Below are 12,033 nucleotides of genomic sequence, written 5' to 3'. Positions count from 1 at the left end.
GAAGAACAAAAATGACCGGGAATCTCAAAATATGATGTCACAGACCGTTTTTTTTTTTATTTTTTTACAAATTTCTAGGTTTTTCTCTCCAGTTAAATGAAAAAAAAATCTATAGAAATTTGGTATTGTACTTATTTGGAGAATCGTGATTCAAAGTACCGTAACTGTTAACCACCAAATTTAGCCAAGAAGAACAAAAAAACAGGAAACCATGGTGGAATTGCATTTTCTTTCTAATTTCACCACAATTGGTCTGAAAAATGGGAAAAATAAAATCCATTGAATAGTAAAATGAATGGCATCATTCAAAACTACAACTCGTCCTGTACAAAAAGGCTCCATAGACAGAAAAATGAAAAAATGTATATTGTTTGTGCCACTTGGAGTTTCTCTTCCTGTCCTAATCACTGGTCTTTTTCAGCATGCAGCTTGCCGTGGATGTACAGATCCCCGAGTGCTTTGGAGGGGTTGATGGTGAAACGGTGTACATTGACACAGAGGGCTGCTTCGTGGTGGAGAGGATGGTGGACATCGCCAATGCTTGTGTTCTGCACTGCAGCCTTATTACACAGGCTCATCAGCAAGATGGTAGGTGTGGAAGAAACAAAACATGGAAGGGCAAATCAAGGAAGAACGTTCTATGAATTCTTTTTTTGTTACTTGTGCAGCACTATGCTAGTAAGAAGTGAATGGTTTACTCACACATTTTAATATTTTTTTTTCTTTATTGTAGTATAGTTGTTTTATTTTTAAGGCCTGTTCTATTTGAAACGTGGTGACATAGAGATACACAATAACGTCAGTGCTACACTAGAACTTCTAGGATCTCTGGGTAATTATACAGTAGTTATGTATACCATTGGAATAAAAACTAGCTTTGCACAGAATAGTCGTACAAATAACTAGTTTCTCATTGAAGGAAGCCTGTCACTTCCAGATATAGTGATAATCTGCAGGTAGATAGTGCTTTAGCCTGTGCTGTTTTATCTCTGAAGGACCAGTAAGGCTACGTTCACATTTGCGTTGTGCGGGGCTGCGTCAACGACGCAACGCACAACGCAAACAAGAACGCATGCAAAATGCATAGTTTTGCGACGCATGCGTCCTTTTTTTGCCGGATTTTGGACGCAAAAAAAAAAAGCTGCGTCCTCTGCGCCCTAATGCTTGCGGCACAAAAGACGCATGCATCGCAAAACGCATGCAAACGCATGTCCATGCGCCTCCATGTTAAATATAGGGGCGCATGGCGCATGCGTCACCGCGGCTGCGCCCGACGCAGCCCGGCAGAACACAAATGTGAACGTAGCCTAAACCTGAAGCCGGGAGATCAAGCTTATTCATGAGCTCTTTATAACTTCGCCCACCACTGATTGTCAGTTCCTGCCTATGTGTGAACAGGTTACTGAGATGCAGCACGCGGATAAGGATGACGCAGAAATGACCAACTAAAGCTATTTATTTTTCTACCACAGAAATGAAAGTGTTCATTATGGAATCAGTCAGTTGTTTGAGTACAGGGTAAGAAAGCACACAATAACGGAGATAACAACAATGCAACGATTTCAGTATCCATACTATCTTCTATCTTGCTATCTTAGTGTGGACAGCGTTTTATGTTCTTCTGCTGTAACTACACGAACGTCTCTCGCAACATTGGTTCCATCAGTGCAATGAGTCCTTCAGGCGCTTCTAGTTATTATACTGGCACTAACAGAGGTCTCCGATATTTCTCGCTAGGCCGCAATTCCTTAGTAACAAGTCACTCCATGCCCTATGAGTGTTGCTTAATCAGGCCGTCCCCAGTCCCTCCTGCAACCCAGCCTGCGCTCTGTACCATACGTCTACTCTGGAACTAACTGCCCGGCTCACTCACGTCCACTGGTCACCATGACAGACCTCCGACCCCTGGTGATGATCAGTGTTTGGCCTTCAGTGTTTGACCTGCAGCGTCCAGGTATCAGTTCTTGACTTGCGAAGACTGGACTTTGGGTCTTGACCAGCGCAGTGTGGGCTTCGGTGCTTGGCCCCTGATGTTCCGCTTGCCTTGGTCTTCAACCATTCTTCGGTCGCTCTACCTCTACGTTCATAAGCCCTCCCAGTGTCACTGGTTGGCGCCAACTGGCTTCCCGCCTTGGTATTTCGGCCTTTCATATTTGATACCTGTGCCACAGCTACCACTTGACCCCGTGCTCTCTTCAGGCTCATCCCTCCAGAAACGCTTCCTTCACCTCCTGGTTCTACCTTATTTGGTTCGCTGAGGAGATGGTGACATTTGGTCACATGTGCCATAGAAGCATTGATGAACCACATATTCAGATCCCCACCCCCTTACATATGCACAGTGTACACAGAAATCTTCCAATCACTGGTGTGGATTGGATTGTTCAGAGCTCAGAATTCAGAGAACTGCTGGTAGATCTGCAGCAGATAAAATAGTGTGTTTTGTTTTTTTGTTTTTTAATATAGAAAGTATCACGGTAGTATGTAATACAGCACTGGAATCAGGGTCTCTGCCCCTACTTGGAAAAAACCTGGCCACAGATTCCCATTAAAAAATGAATATTGCATGGAATGTTTGTGGCATGGTAATTATAAAATACTTTTAATTTCATAACTGCTGTATTTTTATACACTCACAAGTGGTACACGTGGAGTTGCTACTTCAAAGGACTGAATCGAGCACACAATGTGCAGACCAGAACTTCTTTCAATGTTCTCTAGTAGGGTCCAAATACCTCTTATAATAGGACAGATAGTCATTTTAAGGCATTTTTTTTCCATAAGGTGTACTATAGAAAAAATAATAAGTGCATGGAAAAACGAAACAAGATGTCACAAAAAAAGAAAAATCTCAGCAACATGAAAAATAGCATTAAGCTGCTTGAGCTAATAAAGCTTATTTCCTTGCATGTAAAAACTCCCTTCAGTAACCCATCGGATCTTCACCTAATTTGAGCCTTTACAGATAGAAGTGCATCCTATTCTGCTCCATGAAGACACTCAGCATGCCTATAATGAACAATTTATTTTTTTTATTTCTGTTTTGTTAGATCAGAAAATAGCTATGCAGACGTTCACTCTCAGCAACATACTGTCCAACATACATTACTTCAGCTGCCACAACTGTACTGAGCTTCTTGCACAGATACTTGTCCTGCCAGACTTTATAGCCCAGCATTCCAAGGTAAGGTGTCCAAGTGTATACAGTACTGTCATTCATAGTCAATCATTGAGTCGATGGGGATTTCTTAAAATCACATATTGTACTGTTCGATTTCTACATAGTATGTTAATGTCGTTTTATAGTAGTGTCATCTCCTTAAGCATGCTCTCTTGCCCAACTTATACACACAAAGCAGGCTAATATTTTACTTACAACAGTAATGAGTTCACTATGATGGGCAGGTATATAGGATTCCCCTATTCTTCTACTGAACTTTTTATATTCGCCAGCAGAGGGCGCTAATGCAACAGGCATTTTCCACTATTTTTCTGACTTTTCTGGCCATTGTATTCACAAATGTAATGCGTCATCTAAAAATGTGACACTTACAGTAATTCTAGAGTACCTATCATTTCTGAAAAACCACCAGTAAATGAAATGTATAAGATGTTTACCAAATACGTATCCTTACCAGTTTTTTCCTCAATATTAGAGGAATATAGATTGTACTTATATTTACCAAGTAATCTCACAGTTTGGTGAGATTCTGTTTGCTGGAAGATACCAACCGTGAGGGTAGAGGATGACTTCCTAAAGCATCTGAATTCTAGAAAGGTTTTTGTGTTCTGATCTGGTCAGGATTCAAGGTGGACTTACCAATTTGTTTGTTTTGATGTTTTGTAGAGTTGCTAGTCCTTAGACAATAAATGTGACAACTTATTCACTTGTTCGTATAAAAATCTGTCAGCAGGTTTTTGCTACCTCATCTGAGAGCAGCCTGATGTGGGCAAAGGGAATCTGAATCCAAGGATGTATCACTAAGATTACTGGGTGCAATGGTTCTGGCACAATCAGAACTTTTAGATTTAGCAATGAAGCAGAGCTGAGAAAGCTAACCCCGCCAACATCAAGCTCCCTGTGTACAAAGTCCATAGACAGTGAGCTGCTTATTACAGGGGGAGGGGGTGTTGCCGGTCTACTCGGTAATGTTAATCTGTTAGTGATAAATCCTTCACAGTTAGTACACAGTACACACTTGGACAAGTGACACATCCCTGAATTCTGTGTCTCAGCCTCTATCTCCTGTGTCTTCAGATTACATAGCAAAAGCCTGCTGACAGATTCCCTTTAAATCATCAATGAATCCCCATTAAGTAGCCAAATCGGACAATAGTTTTGTTCACCCCTAGCCAGGAGCTAGAACGTTTCTGAAAATAAATACTATTCTGTTAGTTATCAGCCATGTAATAAGGTGTCCATTTGTATTATATTGCTCAAATAAATGAGGCAGATACTGCTTGTAAGGGGTTAATCTACTCAAAGAGGAAATAGCTGCTTGATAAGGGTTCATCTGACTACATACACAAGCACACAGCTCTCAAAAGCTATAATGAAGAGTAAACTGATGGGATTTACTTCTATAGCTGTTTCCTCTAGTTTACTCCTGCTGCTCAATAATATATAGGAGGTATTCTTACATTGCTTCACTTATCAATACATCCATCATGACGGCAGCAGCACACATGTTCGCAATGTTTACAAGCTTGCAGAGTGATATCTGCTAGCTCACAAACTGGAAGCCTCCCAAAACTGTCAAAATAGTGAGACAGTGGAGAGCCCAACTTCTGTCGACTCTAATCTACTCACCAAATTTAGAGCGGAAATATTTCATTTTTCCTAGTCATTAATATTTAGATTAATATTTAAAACGGTGATAGGTCCTCTGTAAGCTAATGTGGATGTATTCTTTAGTGGATATGTAAATAATAATAACTTTGAGGATTCTAAAGGAAGACAATCCTTTTTAATATAGAGAATCTGACTCACAGATCAGCAGATCACTTTGGGTCTGGCTTCTTTAACCCTTTAGTGACTGGGCCAAATTTTTAAAATTTAAAAATATTTGCAATTTTCAAACTTTGAATGATTATCCCTTTAATCCAGATATACTATAGAAAATGTTAATCCATAACATTTTCCTCATGTCTGCTTTACATCAGCACCATTAGTAAAATGTTATTTTATTTTGTTAGCATTTCAGGAGGTTTAAAAATGTAGCAGTAATTTTTAGTTTTTCCAAGGAAATTTACAAAATTATTTTTTTAGGGACCTATCCAGGTTTGAAGTGACTTTCGGTCCTATATATATTGGAAAAACCCCAAAAGTGCTAACATTTTAAAAACAGCACCTGCTGACATATTGAAAACTGCTGTCAGGTAGTTTATTTACACTTCAGTTGATTTTCAGGAATTAATGTAAAGTGGCATAATGGGAATGAAAAAATTGATTTTTACCACCTAAACGTCGCTAACTTGTGAACAGGTTACAACAGCCGTCAGACTCTAAAGCTATGTGCACACGATGCGGATTTTGCTGCGGATCCGCAGCAGTTTCCCATGCGTTTACAGTTCAATGTAAACCTATGGGAAACAACGCTGTGCACATGCTGCGGAAAAAAACGTGCAGAAACGCAGCGGTTTACATTCCGCAGCATGTCACTTCCTTGTGCGGAATCCGCAGCGGTTTTACACCTGCTCCAATAGGAAACTGCAGGTGTAAACCCGCAGCGGAAACCGCAAAAGTAACCGCGATAAATCCGCAGTAAAAACCATAGCGCGTTTTGCACTGCAGATTTATCAAAGCCGCTGCGGAAAAATCTGCAGGACTCACATATATGTGGGCACATAGCCTAAGGGTATGTGCACACGTTGCGGATTAGCCTAAAGGTACCTTCACACATAACGATATTGTTAACGATATCGTTGCTATTTGTGACGTAGCAACGATATCGTTAATGAAATCGTTCTGTGTGACAGCGACCAACGATCAGGCCCCTGCTGGGAGTTCGTTGGTCGCTGAACAAAGTCCAGAACTTTATTTCGTCGCTGGACTCCCTGGAGACATCGCTGGATCGGCGTGTGTGACACCGATCCAGCGATGTCTTCACTGGTAACCAGGGTAAACATCGGGTAACTAAGCGCAGGGCCGCGCTTAGTAACCCGATGTTTACCCTGGTTACCATGCTAAAAGTAAAAAAAAACAAACACTAGATACTTACCTACAGCCGTCTGTCCTCCAGCGCTGTGCTCTGCTCTCCTCCTGCACTGGCTGTGAGCCGGAAAGCAGAGCGGTGACGTCACCGCTCTGCTTTCCGGCTCCCAGACAGTACAGGAGGAGAGCAGAGAAGCAGAGCGCAGCGCTGGAGGACAGACAGCGGTAGGTAAGTATCTAGTGTTTGTTTTTTTTAACTTTTAGCATGGTAACCAGGGTAAACATCGGGTTACTAAGCGCGGCCCTGCGCTTAGTTACCCGATGTTTACCCTGGTTACCGGCATCGTTGGTCACTGGAGAGCGGTCTGTGTGACAGCTCTCCAGCGACCAAACAGCGATGCTGCAGCGATCCGGATCGTTGTCTGTATCGCTGCAGCGTCGCTTAATGTGAAGGGGCCTTTAGGAATTTCTGCTACAGATTCTTTCCTCTCTTCCCAGAAAACGCAGGTGCGTTTTTGTTGCGTTTTTGATGCGTTTTTTGATGCGTTTTTTCCATGCAGATTTGTATGCGTTTTTGAAAGCTAAATAAAGATCTATTACTGACAAAAACAAAAAAAAAGATTTGTAATGTCATTTCTTGTCCAACCCACACTCCATTACACACAGGTAGACAGACAGATAGATAGAAAGAAAGAATGAGATAGATAGGAGGAATGAGGCCGGCGTCACACTAGAGTTTTACGGACGTATGAGAGGCGCAAAAACTACGCATTGCACACGGACCAATGATTCTCTATGGGGCAGCTCCTATCTACCGTATATTTCGCAGCCGCATTTTACAGGCGTAGAAAATCGCAGCATGCTGCGTTTGTCAGCGTATTGCGCAAAAATTCCACCAATGAAAGTCTTGCCAACGGATTACATACAGAACACTGCATGTAAAAAACGGACCGTATTTTCCTACGCCAAGTGTGACGCTAGCATGAGATAGATAGATAGATAGATAGATAGATAGATAGATAGAAGGAATGAAATGCATAGATGTAGATACACATGATGAGAGCATTATACTGCCTCTGTACAAATCCCTAGTTAGACCGCACATGGAGTACTGTGTCCAGTTTTGGGCACCGGTGCTCAGGAAGGATATAATGGAACTAGAGAGAGTACAAAGGAGGGCAACAAAATTAATAAAGGGGATGGGAGAACTACAATACCCAGATAGATTAGCGAAATTAGGATTATTTAGTCTAGAAAAAAGACGACTGAGGGGCGATCTAATAACCATGTATAAGTATATAAGGGGACAATACAAATATCTCGCTGAGGATCTGTTTATACCAAGGAAGGTGACGGGCACAAGGGGGCATTCTTTGCGTCTGGAGGAGAGAAGGTTTTTCCACCAACATAGAAGAGGATTCTTTACTGTTAGGGCAGTGAGAATCTGGAATTGCTTGCCTGAGGAGGTGGTGATGGCGAACTCAGTCGAGGGGTTCAAGAGAGGCCTGGATGTCTTCCTGGAGCAGAACAATATTGTATCATACAATTATTAGGTTCTGTAGAAGGACGTAGATCTGGGGATTTATTATGATGGAATATAGGCTGAACTGGATGGACAAATGTCTTTTTTCGGCCTTACTAACTATGTTACTATGTTACTATGTTAGATAGATATATGGATATTTAGGCTTTTTTCACACATCAGTTTGTTTCCGTCAGGCAGGATCCGGTGAATTTTTGAAAAAACGGATCCGTTGCAAATAGTGAAAAACTGATGATTTTATTTTTTTTTAAAAAGACAGAGCGAACGGAAAATGTGCTTGATTTGAATGGAAAAATGCATGAAAAAAAGGATTCGGAGGCCGGATTCATCATTTAACATCTCAGTTTCATACATTTTTTCTGCTGGATCCGTTGCTGTGCGTTTTTTCGCCGAGCAGAAAAACCGTTCCTCTGTATGTGTTTTCCTTCCGACAGAAACAGCTTTTTGACGGATCCGGCAAAAAACGGATGAAACATGTGGTCATCAGGCGCAATCCGGCGCTAATACAACTCTATGAGACAAAATGGATCCAGCAGAAAAAAAAACGGATCAGTTTTTTTCAAAAAACGGCAAAAACCTGATGTGTGAAATTAGCAAGATAGATATATGGATAGAAACATCTATGTATCTATAGATATATCTATAGATAGATATATCCATAGATAGGCCGATGTTGATTAACCCCTTAATCCCATATGACGTACTATCCCGTCAAGGTGACCTGGGACTTAATTCCCAGTGACGGGATAGTACATCATACGCGATCAGCCGTGCTCACGGGGGGATCGCGGCCGGGTGTCAGCTGCCTATCGCTGCTGACATCCGGCAGCATGTGCCAGGAGCGGTCACGGACTGCTCCCGGCACATTAACCACCGGCACACCGCGACCAAACATGAACTTGGAAACTTGGTAAGCCTGCAGCCCTGTAAGTAAGATCCCTGATCTGAAAGAGTGCTGTGCAAACTGTCAGATCAGCGATCTGTGATGTCCCCCCCGGGACAAAGTAAAAAAGTTTTTAAAAAAATTTCCACATATGTAAAAAAAAAAAAAATCCTAAATAAAGAAAATATATATATATATATATTATTCCCATAAATAAGTTTCTTTATCTAAATAAAAAAAAATAAAAATAAAAGTACACATATTTAGTATCGCCGCGTCTGTAACGACCCAACCTATAAAACTGTCCCACTAGTTAACCCCTTCAGTAAACACCGTAAGAAAAAAAAAAAAAAAACGAGGCAAAAAACAACGCTTTATTATCATACCGCCGAACAAAAAATGGAATAAATAACCATGGTACCGCTGAAAACGTCATCTTGTCCCGCAAAAAATGAGCTGCCATACAGCATCATCAGCAAAAAAATAAAAAAGTTATAGTCCTGAGAATAAAGCGATGCCAAAATAATTATTTTTTCTATAAAATAGTTTTTATCGTATAAAAGCGCCAAAACATAAAAAAAATGATATAAATGAGGTGTCGCTGTAATCGTACTGACCCAAAGAATAAAACTGCTTTATCAATTTTACCAAACGCGGAACGGTATAAACGCCTCCCCAAAAGAAATTCATGAATAGCTAGTTTTTGATCATTCTGCCTCACAAAAATCAGAATAAAAAGCGATCAAAAAATGTCACATGCCCGAAAATGATACCAATAAAAACGTCAACTCGTCCTGCAAAAAAACAAGCCCTCACATGACTCTGTGGACCAAAATATGGAAAAATTTGCTATAAAAAGCGTCTTTTAGTGTGTGACAGCTGCCAATCATAAAAATCCGCTATAAAAAATGTTATAAAAGTAAATCAAACCCCCCTTCATCACCCCCTTAGTTAGGGAAACATAATAAAATTAAAAAAATGTATTTATTTCCATTTTCCCGTTAGGGTTAGGGCTAGGGTTAAGGTTAGGGCTAGGGTTAGGGTTGGGGCTAGGGTTGGAACTAAAGTTAGGGTTAGAGTTGGGGCTAAAGTTAGGGTTGGGGCTAAAGTTAGGGTTTGGATTACATTTACGGTTTGGATTAGAGTTAGGGGTGTGTCAGGGTTAGGGGTGTGGTTAGGGTTACTGTTGGGATTAGGGTTAGGGGTATGTTTGGATTTGGGTTTCAGTTAGAATTGGGGGTTTCCACTGTTTAGGTACATCAGGGGCTCTCCAAACGCAACATATATTTTCACGGCTCTGCGTTATAAACTGTAGTGAAACACTTGGAGGTTCAAAGCTCTCAAAACACATCTAGATAAGTTCCTTAGGGGGCCTACTTTCCAAAATGGTGTCACTTGTGGGGATTTTTAATGTTTAGGCACATCAGGGGCTCTCCAAACGCGACATGGTGTCCCATCTCAATTCCAGTCAATTTTGCATTGAAAAGTCAAATGGCGCTCCTTCCCTTCCGAGCTCTGCCATGCGCCCAAACAGTCGTTTACCCCCACATATCGGGTATCAGCGTACTCAGGACAAATTGCACAACAACTTTTGGGGTGAAATTCCTTCTCTTACCCTTGGGAAAATAAAAAATTGAGGGCGAAAAGATATTTTTTTGTGAAAAAATATGATTTTTTATTTTAACGGTTCTGTACTCAGGACAAATTGTACAAACAACTTTTGGGGTCCATTTTCTCCTGTTACCCTTGGTAAAATAAAACAATTTGGAGCTGAAGTAAATTTTTTGTGAAAAAAAAGTTAAATGTTCATTTTTAAATACCGTATATACTCGAGTATAAGCCGACCCGAGTATAAGCCGACCCCCCTAATTTTGCCACAAAAATCTGGGAAAACTTATTGACTCGAGTATAAGCCTAGGGTGGAAATGCAGCATTTACCGGTGAATTTCAAAAATAAAAATAGATCATTCTTGCCCCATAGCTGTGCCATATAGTGCTCTGCACCGTTCATTATTGCCCCATAGCTGTGCCATATAGTGCTCTGCACCGTTCATTCTTGCCCCATAGCTGTGCCATATAGTGCTCTGCACCGTTCATATTTCCCCATAGCTCTGCAATATAGTGCTCTGCACCGTTCATATTTCCCCATAGCTCTGCCATATAGTGCTCTGCACCGTTCATATTTCCCCATAGCTCTGCCATATAGTGCTCTGCACCGTTCATATTTCCCCATAGCTGTGCCATATAGTGCTCTGCACCGTTCATATTTCCCCATAGCTGTGCCATATAGTGCTCTGCACCGTTCATATTTCCCCATAGCTGTGCCATATAGTGCTCTGCACCGTTCATATTTCCCCATAGCTGTGCCCCATATAGTGCTCTGCACCGTTGATATTTCCCCATAGCTGTGCCCCATATAGTGCTCTGCACCGTTGATATTTCCCCATAGCTGTGCCATATAGTGCTCTGCACGTTCATATTTCCCCATAGCTGTGCCCCATATAGTGCTCTGCACCGTTCATATTTCCCCATAGATGCTCCACATATATCTGTGCCATTGCTGCTGCTGCTGCAATAAAAAAAAAATGCCATACTCACCTTTCTTGCTTGCAGCTCCCAGCGTCCGGTCCCGGCGTCTCTCTGCACTGACTGATCAGGCAGAGGGCGCCGCGCACACTATATGCGTCATTGCGCCCTCTGACCTGCACAGTCAGAGCGGAGAGACGCCGGGAAGATGGAGCGGTGCCCGGCGGCTGGAACGTGGACAGGTAAATATGCGATACTTACCTGGTCCCGGCGTCCGGCTCCTTCCCCCGTACAGCTGTCTTCGGTGCCGCAGCTTCTTCCTCTATCAGCGGTCACTGTCACCACTGATTAGAGAAATGAATAGGCGGCTCCACCCCTATGGGAGGTGGAGCCGCTTATTCATTTCTCTAATGAGCGGTCCCACGTGACCGCTGAAGAGGGGAAGAGCTGCAGCACCGAAGACCATGGGACAGGCGGGGAGCGCCAGGATCGCTGGAAGCAGGTAAGTATGCCTCAGCGCCCTCACCCACCGACCCTGCCACCCACCTTGACTCGAGTATAAGCCGAGAGGGGCACTTTCAGCCCAAAAATTTGGGCTGAAAATCTCGGCTTATACTCGAGTATATACGGTAAACATTCCAAAAATTCCTGTGAATCACCTGAAGGGTTAATAAACTTCTTGAATGTGGTTTTGAGCACGTTGAGGGGTGCAGTTCTTAGAATGGTGTCACACTTCATTATTTTCTATCATATAGACCCCTCAAAATGACTTCAAATGAGATGTGGTCCCTAAAAAAAATGGTGTTGTAAAAATGAGAAATTGCTGGTCAACTTTTAACCCTTATAACTCCCTAACAAAAAAAATGAAAATGTTGGTTCCAAAATTGTGCTGATGTAAAGTAGACATGTGGGAAATGTTACTTATTA

The 12,033-nt window shown here is 41.9% G+C and overlaps 1 protein-coding gene across 1 annotated transcript in view; it reads left to right on the top strand.

The window, feature by feature from the left end:
* The window catches only part of RAD51C (RAD51 paralog C), a 112,147-nt gene that overhangs the window by 27,013 nt on the left and 73,101 nt on the right, over nucleotides 1-12,033 (top strand). Inside the window, exons 3-4 of the mRNA XM_069757346.1 lie at nucleotides 422-588; nucleotides 3,051-3,184. Of these exons, the coding sequence (XP_069613447.1) occupies nucleotides 422-588; nucleotides 3,051-3,184 (301 nt within the window). The remainder of the gene's footprint in view (nucleotides 1-421; nucleotides 589-3,050; nucleotides 3,185-12,033) is intronic.

Source organism: Ranitomeya imitator, chromosome 3, assembly GCF_032444005.1.
Source record: "Ranitomeya imitator isolate aRanImi1 chromosome 3, aRanImi1.pri, whole genome shotgun sequence".
NCBI classification, from domain to species: Eukaryota; Metazoa; Chordata; class Amphibia; order Anura; family Dendrobatidae; genus Ranitomeya; species Ranitomeya imitator.
This window is presented reverse-complemented; position numbering and strand designations above follow the sequence as displayed.